General features: G+C 38.4%; 2 protein-coding genes across 8 annotated transcripts in view; one reads left to right on the top strand and one right to left on the bottom strand.

Annotated features, from left to right (window-relative positions):
* ccdc88ab (coiled-coil and HOOK domain protein 88ab) overlaps positions 1 to 757 on the bottom strand; it is a 70,110-nt gene extending 69,353 nt beyond the window's left edge. For all 7 annotated transcript variants that reach the window (XR_013503323.1, XR_013503324.1, XR_013503325.1 and 4 more), the window contains exon 1: positions 71 to 757. Coding sequence is in view for 4 of the 7 variants with exons in the window: in XM_078272955.1 (XP_078129081.1) it covers positions 71 to 133 (63 nt within the window). In the remaining 3 variants the exon portion in view is untranslated. The remainder of the gene's footprint in view (positions 1 to 70) is intronic.
* A 7,479-nt stretch (positions 758 to 8,236) lies between these two features.
* On the top strand, positions 8,237 to 17,647 carry pnpt1 (polyribonucleotide nucleotidyltransferase 1). Its single transcript, XM_078273304.1, has 29 exons — positions 8,237 to 8,326; positions 8,843 to 8,963; positions 9,249 to 9,309; positions 9,749 to 9,823; positions 10,048 to 10,153; positions 10,274 to 10,323; positions 10,461 to 10,524; positions 10,613 to 10,660; positions 10,820 to 10,933; positions 11,633 to 11,819; positions 12,373 to 12,424; positions 12,664 to 12,721; positions 12,905 to 13,001; positions 13,092 to 13,194; positions 13,490 to 13,560; positions 13,776 to 13,812; positions 13,930 to 13,996; positions 14,125 to 14,214; positions 14,371 to 14,424; positions 14,690 to 14,799; positions 15,032 to 15,103; positions 15,495 to 15,558; positions 15,663 to 15,746; positions 16,052 to 16,135; positions 16,252 to 16,358; positions 16,584 to 16,639; positions 16,818 to 16,896; positions 17,007 to 17,054; positions 17,148 to 17,647. The coding sequence occupies exons 2-29, from the start codon at positions 8,845 to 8,847 to the stop codon at positions 17,295 to 17,297; spliced, it is 2,307 nt and encodes a 768-aa protein (XP_078129430.1). The 5' UTR covers positions 8,237 to 8,326; positions 8,843 to 8,844; the 3' UTR covers positions 17,298 to 17,647.
* Positions 17,648 to 18,724: the final 1,077 nt, after the last annotated feature.

Below are 18,724 nucleotides of genomic sequence, written 5' to 3'. Positions count from 1 at the left end.
GTGCAGGGCTGTTTAATTAGTGAGCTTAATACACATTTGAATAGTTAGCTACAGTATTTAGGGAGCTTACCCAGCAGACCAGAGGCGTGAGCATGAACTGCTCCAGCAAAGGGGTAAAAACCTCGCTTTCCATATTTTCTAGGACAACTGGCCCTGTTTAAAAATGTGCACTCCTTGGAAGAAATATGCGTTTGTTTTTGCTCCACTCATGTAGCTGATTCAATTAAATCGACGCTCATGGTGGCCACTGAAAAACCAGGTCCGGGGTTTCTTGGAGATATTCGGGAAGGAAAAAAAACGTTAATCCACAATCGTCTCGACACGACCCAGCTGTTTCAGATGCCAACGGCTGGGCTTGGTTACCTCATGGGAAGGGAAATTAATCACATCGTTTTGTTGAACACCATTAGTTAAAGATATTCTCTATTTTAGCGCCCGCTGGTTTAGCTAGCTATCTACAGAAGCGAGTAGACTGACTAGCTACATGAGACCTGAGACAGGTATGGTTTTGTGCTAGCTCTGGGAAGAAAAAAAGGGCAGTTACTGGCTAAAGAACTCACAGAGGGAAATCTAACGTTAAGGGGAAATATTCCCCCGAGACGACTAAATAAAGGAAAATACCCAGAGCGGAAAAAATCCAAAGGTTTAAGATCCCGGTCCCCGGTTACTCCTCGTATTAAATGTGAAGTTATTTCTGACCGGTTACATGTCTATCCCCTGTCTGCCTCCGTTCAAACGCAGCATAGCCTACTAATGAACAGAGGGAGTTGACTGAGAGGATGACTGGAGGACACTTAGTACCGCCTCCCTTTCTGTCTCTCCTCTGCATCTCCCTCCGCCCCTTTTGCTCTAAAAGAAGAAGAAAAAATAGGGCATTGATCAAAGCATCCTTTTCTTTTTAGATGAGTGTGTTCTTAGAAAACACTTTAATCATCGAGTACAATTAAATAATTTGTTGGAAAGAATGAAATGTTTGTAAGGAATGATGCAGACATACATGGGATGGGAATAAGTTTGGGTGCAGCTAGCTAGTCCTGTAATTTATATGCTATGGCATACTAAAATGTTCTGCTTATTTTATTCCTTGGCAAGTAGAAATACTGGGGGTCCATGCATACCTTATGTCTGCATTTACAGTATAGGCTATATATAAAAGCAGCAAGGCAAGTAGGCTACTGACACCTGCTGGGTAATGGACAAAGAGACTACTATAAATGTACAGTAAATAATTTGTCTGTGAGCTTTATCTGGATATTAAAATAATTGTCCATTATAAGAAATTGCTCTTATCACACTGGCACAGTGTGGGAAATGCATGATATCACATCTTGTTTGACAAAACAGAGGGAGAGTCTCAACAGTGTTGGCTATCATGCAGGATGTAAAGGAAGTACTAAAGGAATCCATTTATGATCATTTATAGGGAAATTTGGGACAAACAACATATTGAGATGACACGGCTGAAACAATTAGTCGATTAATCAATCGACAGAAAATATAGCAACAACTATTTTGATAATCGATTAATCATTTAAGTCATTTTTCAAACATAAATGCCAAACAATGCTTGTTACAGTTTCAGATTTGTTGCTTTTCTATATAAGATAAGATAAGATAAAATAAGATAAACTTTATTGTCCCAAAGGAAATTTGTCTTGGGCAAAAAGTGCTGACAACAGCTGCATACAAACACATACATTAAATATCAATTCAGTATATCATTGTAAACTAAATGTTTTGGGGTTTTGGAGTATAGATTGGACAAACTAAAACATTTCAAGACGTTACCTTGAGCTTTAAGAAATTGTAATTATCATTTTTCTGCCATTGTATGGACCAAACAATTAATCAAGAACTTAATAATAAACTGAAAATAATCAGCTAGGTTGACACCACATAAAAAGGGACTGGATGTTTAGTAGTCTTGCATTACCAGACCTATCTCCACAGCGCTGCGGAGGAAGAGATGTTTTGTAACTATTCCAAAATGCCAATAAACCATCTAAATAAAAGCCAAGTTGAAATTTGCAAGAATTAAAATAAATGACAGAACTTCATTCAGCAAGAGCATGTGTGTGTGTATATATATATATATATATATATATATTACTGTTGTGTAATGGTGACTTACAGTGATATGCATTATACAGCTATTGACCACACATTTGAAAGAAGAAATGCATTAACTTTAGTTTATACCAGCAACCAGCTTTTTTAAACGCCTATTTCTTTTAGCTGCATCAGTAGCAAGGTAATGACTGGATGATAAGTCCAGACCCACAGTCATTCACATGACACTTAATCAACAATTGATGAATGGCTCTGTTGGTGTGAATTCGGAGCAGAGGCTGTATGACCAAATAGCCAATTAAAACACAATTACTGATTTGGGAGCTGGGGACCTGGGTCACCTCTCAGGAACAAACGCTAAAACGTTTAATAAGCACATTTCAGCAGCAGCTCTCTTGGACAAACAGAGGTTCTCATTTGCATTTAGAATAACGGTCGCTGTGGTTGGTGCTTCAGCTTGAGGCTACACAGTATGAGCTCCTGACTAGACCTGTTGTCTCTTGTTTTCTGCAAAACGTGTTTAACGGGAAAGTTGTACGGTAAGCTCAGTGAGGACACATCAGGAGGTCACAGCATGAAGTGCAGCTTCTTGAATGTATGCCGAAATAGCCTACCAAAAAAATATAAAACTATCAAAAAATAGATTTTATTTTCTCTTTTTATTGGTCACTAACAATGAAGTCTATAATCTAAACATTAAATATTAGGCTCTGCCTTTAACTCATGGCACAAAAGCTCATTAGATAAGAAGACGCTTCAAAGTCAGATATGTTTTAAAAGATCATGTCTGACTAGCTATGTCCACCTGTCTCTATAGGTAGAATGCTGGTGGAGACTCTACTACTTTTTATAAAACCAAATGTATGATGAGTCTACCAAAATGCTTGTTTTTTGTAGAAATGACACATTATCACATATCTTGCATTCATTCACTAGTTTTATATCTAAACAAATTTATTTTAAAGCCTCTGAAAATGTAGTTTCAAACCTTAAAGTGAGCCTATGTATTTTTGCTGAACAGCGGCCATTGGCCACAAGCGAGAGGGTTCATAAAGTCAGCAAACTGACTCGGTAATATGCTTTTTACAGCATTAGCATTAGCTAACATTATCCACCACATACACTACTGGTCATACCAGACAAAATCCTGACTGTATTATAGAATAGAATAGAGAATAAATGTGTTTCATTGCTCACAAATTAAACTTTCCATTTGTAGGACGAAGAATGTATTGTTTCTTCGTTCAAGTTGCAAAATGTATTTTTCTAGACCAGTACATGTTTGGGCTTTAGCTATATTTATTAAGAGTTTAACCTTCAAAAACTCAGCTAATCTGCTGACAGTGTGGGTGTGATTTTGTCAGATTTGATTGACAGTGGTTTGGCAACATAAACAAAACAGCCTCACATCTGCCATCACATTTTGATTCAAATGTGGCTAAATCTGGATATCTAGAGATGCATAAATGGGACATTACTTTTATGCATTGAGTCCCAACCATTTTAAACCAATGAGAAGAGCAGAAATGTTAAAAAAAAAAACTGAATTCAGCAGAAAATATTGTGTTCATATAGAACACTGTTGCTCAGAATAAGAAGCTGATTGAGAAAATAGGTTTTCAGGGCTTTTATAACCAATCATTCCTCTGCACATTACTCCCACAACAATTCAATTTCCTCTTCAGAAATCAATGAAGTTTATCTTATGAGGGCAATTTGCTTCAGAATCTACTCAAATCAAATCTTTTTTTAAATCAAATATAGCTCTTTTTTGTTGCAAGCCACACACATCCCTACTAACCCTATCACCCCAACACACAATTAAACACTGACGCAGTTAATGAAAACCTTTCAGGGCTTGTGTAAAGTGCCTGCTATTCCACACAGCAACCTGAACACAATTATGTTCAGCTCAATTACTATGGAGGATTAGGTGGATATTTTGTATAGCTCAGTGTTTTTGTGATCATGTTTGTGTCTTAGCATTAATTTTGTGTTAGTGTGGGATTCATTAACCTTGGATTGAACAGAGTGCAATCAAAATCTATTATTCATGATGTTTTAAGAAGCTTTCTCACAAAGTGGCATCCACCTCCACCTAATGACTCAGTGATTATACAGACCCACAGCAGCATTCCTCACATACACACTCAGCTATAACAGCAGGCCAAACTACCCAGAGGAAACCCACAACCGCCTCTTTTGGCTCAAACTCCACAGAACCAGTGTACAGAAACACATGGAAACATTTCCTCTAGATAGTATTAATCCAGCCCAGGGATAAAACATAACCACAAATCAATTGCTCTAAAATTCCACTACAGAAACAACATTATCTCTCTGAACAACCAAATGACCTTGCAGCTCCTCTCAGATAAAATTATTTTTCTGTCTTTTTTATAAGACTGCAGTTTCCTGTTAGTTATTTCACTGGAATTTACATGTGACCACAAGCATTTTGATTTGGAGCTGTGCTGATGGCCTTGAATGCAGGGTGGGCTGACATGCTGGATAGCATTTTTGAAGTTGTTACCGTTTCCTCTTTCTTTAAGTAACGTATAACCAGCATTGACTTCCCCTAATAATGTGATATGACTAATACTACAGGTACAATGTATTTGATAAGGAGAGTTCAGACCCCAGATGTTCTTGAGTACATCTGGGGTCTTGAGTTCAGACCCCAGATGTTCTTGAGTAATTCTCATACAAGAGGAAACATGCACAAGTCAAAACCAAACAGCATATCACTGATATTCTGAGTAAAAGTGTATTTTTAACACATTGAGCTTGAACGAGCTTATATGGAGTTGACCAAAACCATTAGGAATCATACTCTGAGTATCATTATTTTTCATGATAAATTGAATGCTAATGTGGTCATTAGTTGTAGAGATGTATCTTGCTATCTTGAGCAGACAGATCAACATTACAACTTACTTAGACAAGCCAGCTGTAAATTCAATTCTTCATGAAGACAACAGCACAAAAAACTCATTTTACATAGATCTCTCAAACATTATTCCTGCCTTTAGACTGACTAAATCATTTAAAGGTCTGAACTCTATCTTTGCAGCGGAGGCTACGTTGGCCATCCTCTCTGACTCTGCTTGTCTCCATCCTGTACTGCAGCTATGCGAAATCAATGCCTGACATTCATTCCGTTATATCACCATGATAGAAATTCAATTCCCTTTTCTCCCTTCTCAAACACCAAGCTGTGCTTTATCTAGATTGTTTATGAGCCACAGCAGAGTCAGAGGTTCTTAAGATGAGCCTAAATGACTGCTCTGGATTTGAGGCTTGAGACCAACATTTAATCAGCTTTTTGCAGTCCAGGCCTTAAGGCTTTGAATCACTCTATCTGCCCTCTGTCTGAGGGGCTTTAAGATCAACAACACTGCAGGGAGCCAATATTTAGGAATGTAGGGGTCAGTGTTGTAATGAAACAAATTTAAGTTACGTTAAGTTAAGTTGTCATTGTCAGACAAAAATCAAATAAACACTGATTTTGTTATAAATAATAGATTATTCTCCCAGCTGTAATCTTTCTTCATGTTTTAAACATGAGTTGTACACTCTCTGGTACACTTTGGTTTCTGCCAACTACATCTTGTTAACTGTTAAAAACCAATACATTTGGTTTCATCATAACCATTGTTCTTATTACTAAGACAATCAATGAAAGAACATGTGTCTTCTCTGTGTCTCTATGTCATATTTTGTTTGTGATTAATACATGTTCTTTATTAATCGTTGAATCTTACTTAGATTTGATTGATTAGTGCTGCATCATGCTTACACGCTCATCTATGAATCATCATTCTTATCCAGACACTGTGTCTAAACACACACACACACACACACACACACACACACACGCACTCACTCACGCACATGTGTGTGTGTGTGTGTGTGTGTGTGTGTGTGTACAAATCCTGAACCCTGAATTAAACCCATTCTGCCGACATGGAGTGTTACCATAGAAACGAGGAGATGGGTTTATTCTCCCCATGCTAGTGAGTCTGACACACATAGTAGAACACACAGACACACACACACACACACACACAAACACACACACACACACACACACACTAACACACATACACACACACACACACACACACACACACACACACACACACACACACACACACATTATTATTATGGGAGCTTTTTACTGCTAAAGCTAACCTGCCACTGAACTGAAAGTGTATGGAGAGCTGATTTTCTTTAATTGTATTTTACAGCAATCCAGAATAAAATGTGGAGTGTGTCTGTATGTTCTTCATGTTTTGAAAAGACTCCTCTGCTCAAGCCATCTGTTTCAACTGTTATACTGTTATGTAAAAAAAATTTTTTTTAATTGACTCTATGCGCTTCAAACAATCAGTTCATTTAACTGTCAGTACATCAGGCTCCCAGTAAATCAGTGACCTTGCTTGCGGATCAGACAGCGAGTCCAGAAGTTAGCCTAACAGCCAGACAGCCCTCCAGCCAATCAGTGAGTCAACTCTAACAGTGGGGCTGCTGCAGTTGTTATGGCAACAGATGAGTGTTATCAGCATCTCTAACACTCTCTGGATTACTTTCGCACATGCACACACGTGTACAGGCACAAACACATGTACACACTCCAGTTAATTGCAGGATTTCACACAAACTCACACCCACTTTCCCATTATTACCAAGGTTTCTACTAATGTTATCTTGTTTCCATGGCTCTAGGACACATTGAGATCTCATTATTATTATTATTACCAAGCAGAGCCAAGGACTGTTAGTGCACAATGATCATACAAGGATCATAAACAGCTCAGTGGAGGATACTGTGTTGCTTTTCTTGACAATGCTTTCCTTTTCAGAGAATTTTCTCATGTAAATGTTCATCGACAAATATAGAAATCAATTAGTTATCTGTCGACTGTCTGACAATCTACATATCAATTAATTATTAATCGATCAGACCCTTGAAATTATTTGGACCAAGCTGTGTAGAGAGATTATTAATCAATTGTTGTTGTTGATGAGAAGTGATATTCAAACAGGCAAAATTTCAACAACCAAGACTAACTAAAGAACCCTAAATCTCTCCTGTGTGTTACTTTTTTCCCTTGGTCGCTTCAGGACTCAAGAGAGAAGTGCTTTTCTGATTTTCATGCTGTGTTGATTCAGGAGGTGACAACAGGACAGCCTGCATGAGCGCTGCACTGATGTTTGTCATGAACACACAAACACACGCACACACATGCAGAATTCACTGGATTTTTAGCAGGGGTGAGAACTGAAATTTGTCTGGGTCCTTGGCAACCAGACACGTCTATGTCTTTAAAGGCAGATTATCTATCATCCTATTTTTTGTAACTCATTTTACAATTTTTTTTGTTTGATGACTTATGTTTACAAATTTCCATCAAGAGTCATATTGAAATTGCCTGCATTCATCTGTTCCTGTGGTGGAAAGACATATTCCCATTTCTCCTGTGTGTCACTGAAAAGCCAGTAATTGGATCCACTGATATGGACATGCATAAACTCGAGGGAAGCACCATTTAGACAGCTCATAGTGACATGAATTGGCAACGCATGATTTTCTTTGTCACAAGCGTGGTAATTACATTATGGCACATGGCAAGGTTCCACTCCCTCATAACAAAGTACAGCCGAATTCTTCCACCACAGCTGACTTTCATTAACTACTTTCCCTTGTGGTAGATTAAACATTATGTATGTAGGGGCTAGGCTATGTGCCTGTTGTGGTAAATCAGATATTATATTGCTAAATAAACACTCTGTTTAAAAGGCCCTTGATGTTTTATCGATGTGTAGGCCGTAGTTGATCTAACTAATGAAAATAGTGGCACAAAATGAACTTAATTTCTAAATTATTTATACAGTATAGTATATATGATGTAGGTATTATAAAAGGGAGGTGGTTGATCATAAATGTTCCTACAAGCTGAAAGATGCTCTTTGTGAGGCAATCCTGACACCTAGTGGTATGGATTTCAAATAGCATATTTGAGGCTTAAGCACTCCTCCTGCTGCCAGGCTACTTCTTCCAGACATAGTGTACATTGTTTTAAATGGGCAATTGGGTTATATTGCCTGTACGTATAACATATTTTTTGCTTTTTGTTTTACAAGTAGTGAATACAGTATGAGCCTATGACAATTCAAGGCTACTTGTAGTATGGAACCATGGAACCTGTAACGTAACTATGTAAAGGGGTAACATGTTTGACACTTCTCGCAGGTAGGCCGAAGCTGAACGTTTACAAACCTAGCATTAAAACTGCTTAAAATGCGTTTAAATGGGACAAAAACACATGAAAGAGATATGATAAAGTGGATGTTAATTTAATTTAAGGGAATTATTCTAATATTTTGGGGCACTCTATTGAGCTTAAATTAACCATAGTCATACGTTATTTAAATTCATTAGCGGTAGCGTTACAAACTTCCCCTACTGCTACAATAATTTAACACTGCTAATTTGAGGTCAGATTGGATTTAAATCACTCATATAACACTTGTAGGCATTTTTGAGAAATACGGTAGCTAAAGCGAAATTGTTGTGACTCGGATAGTACGGAAACTTTTGATGTTACACACTCACCTCGGCCTGTCGAATCAGGAGACGCGTCTCTACGACGTCATTCCGTACATGTGACCAAAACTGACATGGAAGCCCCCATGCGCGCATCTGAACTGTAAAGGAACTGACTGCTAACCAGATCGTTTTCTTTGTTTTGTTTTCGTGTTTCTTTAGATATGAGGTATTTGCTTCGACTGGGGCACTCGTTTGCCCGCCTTCATGTCCGTTTATGTCACCAAAGTGTTTACAGTAACCATACAAATCCACGAAGACTGGTAGTGGACCTTGGCGAGAAGTGAGTTGACTTTCCCGTTTCCTTTCTCTTCCAATAACTGTTAACACGCGAGACATGGTTTTTACTTCTAGCTAATTGTTTCTGTACCTGCTGTCAAAGTGTATCCGTTGCTTTGGTATCCTCGCTTTTACTCGTGTAGCTCTTAGCCAGAGCCAGAACATACAACTGGGATGTGTTGGTATCCAGAACACACCGTTACATTATGTCACCTTACTGCATGTAAATATAACAGTGGTTTTAGTATCTGAGACATTTTGATGTGATGTGGTCTTGTTGTTTTTGTAGGAAACTTGAGATCTCTTCAGGGAGGTTTGCTAGATTTGCTGATGGATCTGCTGTAGTAAAGGTACAGAAGAAAAATGTCAAAAGTTACACCCATAGAAAAGAATTGGTTACACCAAACGGATGGAATGTAACTAAGTAAGCTATATTTACTCTAGTACTGTACTTAATTACAATTTTGACATACTTGTACTTTAACTTGAGTATGTCCATTGTATGCTACTTTTTACTTCTACTCCACTACATTTTAGAGGGAAGTATTGTACTTTTTACTCCACTACATTTATTTGACTTGTTATATGATGCAGTACTATACTAGTATAAGTAGAGCTTGTATAAATCAGTGTGTCTCTTTACTGCTTAAAATGTCCAAATTCTTTCTTTCATAACTTTTTCATGAAAAGAAATAAAGTGTGCTGTAGGGCTGAAATGGGCAGTCCCAGATGTTTGATGCTATTTGTGAATTTTTCATGTATTTTGTGGTAACCTCTTTCTCTTTGAAGTTGGGAGATACCTCTGTGATGGTGACTGCTGTGAGCAGAGCCAAGCCTGCTCCATCTCAGTTCATGCCTCTTGTGGTATGTTCTCGAACATTACAGTAAAATTCCCAATCTGTGATTGTTCAGTTTAGTCTTGTTATATGTAATATAAATGGATTTGGTAGAAGAATCGTTAAGTATACAGAAAGTGTAATCCAGCCTGTCACCGTCAGTCGTTGAGTGCACTAAAACTGGAAACTAGAAAGAATACCTTATGAGACCTCAGTATATGATTATGAATGAATGTCCTCTTTGATTAACAGGTGGACTACAGACAGAAAGCAGCTGCTGCAGGTCGAATCCCCACTAACCATTTGAGGCGAGAGCTCGGCACCACTGATAATGAGATCCTCACCAGCAGACTCATAGGTGAGTTGATCAAAATGTGTCTGGTTATATGCATACCCTTAATGTAGCAGGTCTGTGTGCTGATATTGTACTATGACTTGAGTGCTTTCACTAACAGTTCCTCGTGTTTCTGTTGCTCAGACAGATCGATCAGACCACTGTTCCCTCCTGGTTACTTTTATGATACTCAGGTCAGTTCAGTTTGAAATTGTTTTCATCATTATGTAGTAATAGTTTTGTACTCTTTTGCTTTTTGAACAAAGATGATAACAATGTGCATCTTTGTCTTCCAACTTTTTGTGTACCGGTATGTTCATGTCTCCTGTAGGTCCTTTGTAACCTGCTGGCAGTAGATGGTGTCAATGATCCAGATGTGCTGGCTATTAATGCAGGTGAGATAAATCTCAGCCATCCATGTTTTCCACAGAGCGTAGCTATTTTTAGATCCTTAGCTAAAACAATGTTTTCTTTTCGTTATAGCTTCCGCGGCTCTGGCCCTGTCTGACATCCCCTGGCATGGACCCATAGGTGAGGAACACACAACAGATTTAGGCCTTTTTACACATTTTGATTTATTGACTTTAAATCCTAGTTTTCAATTGTCTGTTCAATTTCTATTCCTGTGATATTATTGTTGTACACTTAAACCTAGCTTGGGACTACTTGTGTCTTTGTGTTTTTTTTCAGGTGCTGTGCGTGTGGGCATGGTAGATGGAGAGATGTTGATCAACCCCACTAGGGCAGAGATGACTTCCAGCAGTCTTAACCTGATTGTGGCTGGAGCCCCCTGCAGTCAAGTGGGTAAGTTGGCAAACACTATAACACTCGCAGCAGAAGCTGACATGTTTATTTACTGAAATGTTTTTTTAAAGACTTGGGATAACACGATACGAGTAGTTCACTTAGTATTCGTACTTTTGAACAAACACATCATAATGCTATTAACTAACAGCTGCTTATAAAATAAGAAAAGTTACAATATAATATGAAGAAAAAATATTTTTATTAGTTATTAAAGTGTCTATTTTTTTATGTGTACAGTTGTGCAGGAATATGCAAATTATTGTCCAGGGGATGTAAAAGTTCACAGTAAAAGTATAAGTAAACATTGTGCAAATTATTAAAGAAGTAGGCCATATAAATGTGATGCCATATGTTGGAATAACTCCTTAAGAATGGGAAGAATGCTACCTTAAAATGTAATAACACCATCAAACAATATAAGTCATATTATTGCTACACCATCAAATGACAATGTTTTACACCTTGTTGTGTTTGACAAGTTATTACTTAGTTATTACTTACTAGTTTGCTTCATGATCTGCTAGGAAGCAGAGAGCTATCATCCTCATACATAGTTTACTTAGGCGTAGACGTCAACACCACAACTATGAACAGCATCTGCAATTGTCAGCTCAGTGTTGCATGTTATTATTTAGTTTCCTGTCTATCTGATGGTAGCATCAGAAAACACTTCTTTAATGTGACTCTGTCTGTCAGTGATGATTGAGGCGTCAGCTGAGAACATGCTGCAGCAGGACTTTTGCCATGCAGTGAAGGTGGGAGTCAAACACACCCAGCAGATCATACAGGCCATCGAGCAGCTCGCGCGAGAACAGAAGGTCACCAAGCGCACCCCCGTCAGGGTCTTCTCAGTCCCGACTGACATGGTGGAGCATGTTCGGCAGTAAGACCAGTGAACTGTTTTGTATTCTATCAGAGTCATAAAGAGACAAATATCTCTTACAGTACCATCACACTTTTAAACACTCCGTGCATGGTACCCAAAATAAAGATTAGTTTGTACAGTTATGCACATCAATGGGAAGCAGTTATCTCTCTTTATACCTCGGCTCAGTCCTCCCCCTCTGGTCGAGGCTGCTTTTTTAGTTGGTACCTTGCATGCCTTTGTTCTCAAGACAAAATGCCTTAGTTTAGGCAATCAGGCCAATATTCATTCAGTCGAAGGTTACATTGTACAGAATTCAGAAAGGGAAGTTAACATGACATTAGTTAACATTACATGTGCATGATCAAAAATAATTTCCCAAAATGCATTCTATATAAAATTGTCTGTAAATTAGAAAAGGGCTGGCACTATTCAGTAATGGCTTTACCTGTAGTACTGGGGACCTTAAGCATAATCTGAGCTTTATTTCTCAAAAATGAGTGACAAAAATAGGACTCGTGTTGTTTTAGATGTTAGTAATGACTTGTTTTGTTTTTTTACTTCCCTGCAGATTAGCTTCCAAGAAGATCTATGCTGTTTTCACTGATTACACTCACGATAAGGTAAAGTCTGACGTCTGTTCCCCAGGTGTGGACTCAAAGTTATCTCTGTTAACCTTCTCTTACTGTACCACCTCATGTGGACATTTTGAATCCATCTTAATAAGTATTCGGTATTTGTTTCATTTTAAGTAATTTAAAGCAGCTAAAATCACTGATGTTTCTCTTTTCTGTGATGTGACAATGTTGATGTACCTTATCTCTTGAACAGTATCAGTAATATACTTATCATGTTGTCTTAGATTTCAAGAGATGAAGCTATCAACAAAGTTCGACTAGAAACTGAAGAGGACCTAAAAGGTAGATCATCTTCAGTATTTGTGTTGCATATAAATAATTTCCAGTTAGCTGATTTGAATATTGTTGCAACCCCCTTCACACAATCATATATTTATTACAGCTGAATTCAGAAGTGGTCTGTGTACTTAATTTGTGTTCCTATCTGTCAGCTGAACAGTGTCAATTGATGTTTCCCGTGTGTAGAAAGATTCCCTCAGGCTGAGCCCTTTGAAGTCATTGAGTCCTTTAACGCCGTGAGCAAAGAAATCTTCCGTAATTTAGTGCTTAATGAGTACAAGAGGTAAGCACTGCCTATGGTAAAATGAATGTGTATTCTCAAAACACGTGGTGTGCCTTTGTAACTGGATTGTTTTAATTTGACGTGCTGTAGATGTGATGGGAGGGAGTTGACTGCTTTAAGAAACATTTCTTGCGATGTTGACCTCTTCAAGCCGCTGCATGGCTCAGCTCTTTTCCAGAGAGGACAAACACAGGTAGGTACAGAGCAGGAAGGCCACAGAAGCTTCATTTGAAAGATATGTTTTGTTGAAAGAAGAACACCATTGTGCCCAACTTTGATGGAGGTATAAGACTGGTGTTGGTATTTTCTGCAACTGAAAGATAATAATACTAGGTTTGATAATGAATGCAGTAGTAGGAGGGGAACCAGTGAGGCTCTTTGTTCTGAGATTAGTTTTATTTATTTATTTATTTATTTTTACTGTGAAACGACGCTCAATTTTTTTAAACAAAGAGAGCTCAGTCCTCGTCCTCTTCCTTTTTATGTAGGTGCTGTGCAGTGTTACGTTCGATTCCCTGGAATCTAGTATCAAAGCAGATCTTATCACCACAGCTTTGAGGTAAAGTTATCACTTATTTTCACACATGAAACCACACATTCATACTGTTTACAGTTCAGAATTGGCCCTTCAAGAATATTTAATATCTGTCTATATCTAAATGTCATGGCACTAGTTCCGTCCTATATGGCAGCCTAAGTTACCCGCACAGACCAAAATAAAAGTATTTGAAAAGACTATTTAACCCAGGTCTTCCCTTCATTTCCTTTCTGCAGTGGCATCAAATCCAAAAATTTCATGCTTCATTATGAGGTGAGTAAAATCCTGTTTTTATTTAAAAAAAAGTCACATAGAGTTTGATTGTTTGTATGGTTGTGTATATGTTTGTTTTCAAGGTGAACTTAAACTCAGCATTGCCTTTAATTTCAGTTCCCTCCATATGCAACCAATGAGATTGGAAAGATGGGAGGCATCAACAGAAGAGAGCTTGGACATGGTTTGTGTTCAAATTTACATCTTCTGCTTTTAGTCAGTGTCTGCTAAGCACTCATTCCCTTTAAGAATCTTCTGGACAAAGACTGTGTGTGTTTGTGTGTGTATTTGTTCATGTTTGTGTATTCCCAGGGGCCCTGGCGGAGAAAGCTCTGAGACCAATTATTCCTAAAAACTTCCCTTTCACTATTCGGGTCACTGCTGAGGTGCTGGAGTCAAACGGTGAGCGTGGTGACACAGTTTTTGAAGCGTACAAACACAACAGGAAATGTGCTCATTGTCTGGCAGGATGTCTCAGGGAGGAACATGGGGTTACATTGTCTGATTGCCTCATTTTTACCTTCCTCTTCCTATTTCCACCTCTTTATCTCCTCTCAGGATCCTCCTCAATGGCTTCAGCATGTGGAGGCAGCCTTGCTCTAATGGATGCAGGTACTGGAGTGAGAATGCATGAAATAGCTTCATTACAATTTATAATCTCTGTATGTAGTAAAATTATTTATATTTATTATTTTGCTAAACAGATTCATGTCTTACTTATAGGGTTTTTTTCTGACTGATTCTTATTATGCTACTCCAAGCAAATTAAAGATGGGTAGATAGGATCGCTAGGTTTCGTTGCAGTGTTTTTATTCACATTTAATAAAGTGCAATTGTGTGATAATATGTTGCTAATGTCCAAATCTGTGTCTCCCAGGTGTGCCCATCTCCTCTGCTGTGGCAGGTGTAGCAGTTGGCCTCATCTCCAAGGCCAACCCAGAGAAACCTACTGAGATCCAAGACTACAGATTACTAACTGATATCCTGGTACGTACAGTGTGTGACCAACCATTTATAACTGCCAGGCAGAAGAAAAGAGTGTAGTTAAGCCATCATGTGAAAGGTGGCTTTTTTTTTTTTTTTTTTAGATTAGATAGTGTTGATAGATTGAAAAGGGGGGAGAGAGGGGATAACACGCAGCAAAGGGCTGCAGGTCGGATTCGAACTCGGGCCGCTGTCAAGGAGACGTCGCCCCAGCTAACTATTGTTTTCTTAACAGGGAATAGAGGATTACCTTGGAGACATGGACTTCAAATTGGCAGGAACAAACAAGGGCATCACTGCTTTACAGGTACTGTGTCTGATAACTCATAGCAAGTTTCTAAAATAAACTTTGTGGCTCACTCAGTAGCTGAAAAGAGCAGGAAAACTAAAATGTACCTGAAAAGATAACAGTTTTTCATAGAAATATTTCACCCGGCCCATTTTCAGTGCTGTGTAAGTATAATTTGGTGCTGTGTGAAACATTAAATAAGAGGCTTTAAAAAATTTAATATTTATTATAAGATACGGCCACTTCTCTGACTCGAGGGTCTAAGAATAGAGAGTGTCGAATGCTGTACAGATTGTGAAGTCCCTTGAGGAAAATGTTGTCTTGCTGACTTGAGCTTTTAATGCTACTTTAGGTTTTATCCTTTGATCCATATTTTATATTCTTTTACACTCCTTTATTTAACCTCCAGGCTGATGTGAAGATCCCAGGTTTGCCTCTGAAGGTGGTCATGGAGGCTATCCAACAGGCCACAGGTAAGCTCAGATGGCAGTGAAACTGAACATTTTTTACACTTAAGAATGACGTGTGTAGACATTTTTGGTAACTTGATGGCCTTTGTTCCAATATTATGTTCCAGTGGCAAAGAGGGAAATCTTGAGCATCATGAACAAATGTACAGCAAAACCAAGAGTGACAAGGAAAGAAAATGGACCTGTTGTTGGTAAGTTTTGTGTTTGAACATTAATTTGTGTATGTACATTTTAAAGAAAGAGGTACACACTTGGACTAGGTCAGAGAATGGTGTGAGAAGTGCTCTGATATAACTAGTAACTATGTGTAAGACTAGTTGAGTTGGATAAGTAGAGATGATGGCTGGACTACTGTGTGGGCCATGACATTACAATGATAATGCCCATCAAGCCAGAGGGACCAGCCACGGCAGTTTAACCTAAGCAGATGCAATGTAGATAGAAGGCCGGGTTTAGTATAGGGAACTGATGTGTGTGAGTTTTAATCTTTCTTCAGAAAATGTCCGGGTGCCTGTTTCCAGACGAGCACACTTTGTTGGTCCAGGGGGCTATAATCTTCGCAGGCTACAAGCTCAAACAGGTAACAAGTAATCTAATATTCATATTTAATCAGAAAACCAACCAGGAACATGACTCAATACAGACTCCTTCATAACAAAATGTTGAAACTGTAAATAGTTTTTTCTTTTTCTTGAGGTGTGACAATAAGTCAGGTGGACGAGGAGACTTTCTCTGTGTTCGCTCCAACACCAGGAGCCATGAATGAAGCCCAAGACTTCATCAGTGACATCTGCAAAGATGATGTGAGTCTCCACCTCTTGAAGGGGCCTATTAAACACTGTACATTTAGAAAAACACATGTTAAACCCATGATAAAAGTACTGATAAGTACTTTATAAAAAAATATCACCTTGCTGAAAAAAAGTCTGACTTTGAACATAAGGGTTTGCGTGCATATGTTCGTACATGTGTATGTACTATACTGTATGTGTATGAACATACATGTGTATTTCTGTTTTGTGTTGCAGCAAGAACAACAGCTAGAGTTTGGTGCTATCTACACCGCCACTATCACTGAGATAAGGTAAACCAAAACATTGGGATGTTTACTGTTAAACGGTATTTGATGCCAGGCATTAGCACACGGTTTGAACATGTTATCTAGAGACATGTATTTATATTTCAATAGAAATAAAACTATGGATAAATCAAACTTTTTAGCATTCAAACTGCTTCTGACGCCTTTTGCTGCTCTGCTTCAGGGACATTGGTGTGATGGTGAAGCTGTATCCCAACATGAGTGCTGTCCTGCTGCACAACTCACAACTCGACCACAAACGGGTCAGTGAATTTGCCTCTGCATACTGTTTGCATGTGTGTCCATGTTTCTGTGAGTGTTTGAGAATGAAATCACTGCTAAAGGTCATTTCTTTTGTATTTTCCTCTTTAAGGTCAAACATCCAAGTGCTTTGGGTTTAGAGGTGGGACAGCAGATACAGGTAGGTGTCAATAACGACAGGCTTTGCTGTCCAAAGTAGCCTCCTGTGTTTACATACTGGGCTTATTGTCTCTGACTGGATTTATGCTAACAGGTCAAATACTTTGGACGGGACCCAACAGACGGCAGAATGAGACTTTCAAGGAAGGTGCTCCAGTCTCCTGCTGCAACTGTCGTCAAGACACTAAGTGAGAAACAGAGCATCTCCATGGGTTCAGGCAACACCACCAGCACCGATTTGTGACACACCAACACAGCAGCCTACCTTCTGGATTTTCTGCCAAGGTGGATTTAAATTGAGTAGATTTAGCTACACAACAGTTCTGTTGAGAAACAAGAGCATCAGATCTTGTCACAAACTGAACCCAGAGGTTTACCCTGCTGCTGTGGGTATGGAAGTTATTAAACTGCACTACACTGCAGCTCATGAAATCCTGCTGTCATCGTGCTTCAGTGGATATGCAAAGACTTCCATTATTGGTATCCACTGTGGCAGTGTGTCCTCTAAGCAGCCAGGATCAAGATATGGACAAAGAATGCAGAGTGAGAAGTGTACAGTTTTTATATATATATATATATATATATATATATATATATATATATATATATATATATATATATATATATATATATATATATATATATATATATATATATATATATATATATATATATATATATTCCTTGTATGTTAGGGTGCATTTACAGGATATTTAAGTCATGTATAAATAAAACAATGACTGGTTGCTTTGTAGTGTAAAAATACCCTGCACACATAAGAACTTTAATGTAGCCCAACATTCAGATGCTAACAAAGAAATACACTTAAGTGCCACAAATTGTTCTCGTAGGGGAAAAAGGTCAATATAACCAATCAAATCAATATTAAACCAGGTTTAACACAGGTAACAAGATAGGATGAAGAAAATAAACTATAAATTGTACCCAATTTTGGGACCAGGCAATGGGCCACACTATTTTAAGTTTGAAGGCATCATCCACCCACCCTGTAGCATGCCTAGTTGTTTCACTGCTGTAATCATGAGTAAAATGGCTGACTTTATACATAGATGCTGTAATTCCGGTCTCGGTGGCGCAACAAGGACATACACAAGGACCTCATCACCAATTGTACGTCTCATGAAGATAACTACTCGATATGTGCAGGGATCAGCCAATGGTCTGAACAATCTGATGGTGAAGAGTTTCCGACATCCATGAGATGTGCAGCCGTGAGACTCAGGAAATTTGGGAAATACCCATGTCAGGAGCTGCCGTGTCCCACTCTGCCTGGATCTGGTGCCCCATTGGCTGTTTATGTGATAGACTTTAGAATTGTTTACTTAAATGAGAACGTAATTATTTGGCCTCTGACAGAGTTTATAGTTATATTTATAACTCTCAACCCTAATCTTGTGGCAGAAATATGCACCAAATTAATATTGAATCAACATGGGGTGACAATTGAGACAATTTTAATACAATTAATTAAACGTAAATGCATATGCTCCTCCATTTCTTCCATGCTCAATATCTGTACTAATAATCTGAGGTGGTATGTATATCATTTGTGTGTTTGTTTGGCTTGCTGGTCCGATGGCAAGTGCGGGGAACAAAGATGAATGTCAAGCTCTCTGGTCCTAGATGTTTAGAACTTAATAAATTCATTAA

The sequence above is a fragment of the Sander vitreus genome, chromosome 17, assembly GCF_031162955.1.
Source record: "Sander vitreus isolate 19-12246 chromosome 17, sanVit1, whole genome shotgun sequence".
NCBI lineage: Eukaryota > Metazoa > Chordata > Actinopteri > Perciformes > Percidae > Sander > Sander vitreus.
This window is presented reverse-complemented; position numbering and strand designations above follow the sequence as displayed.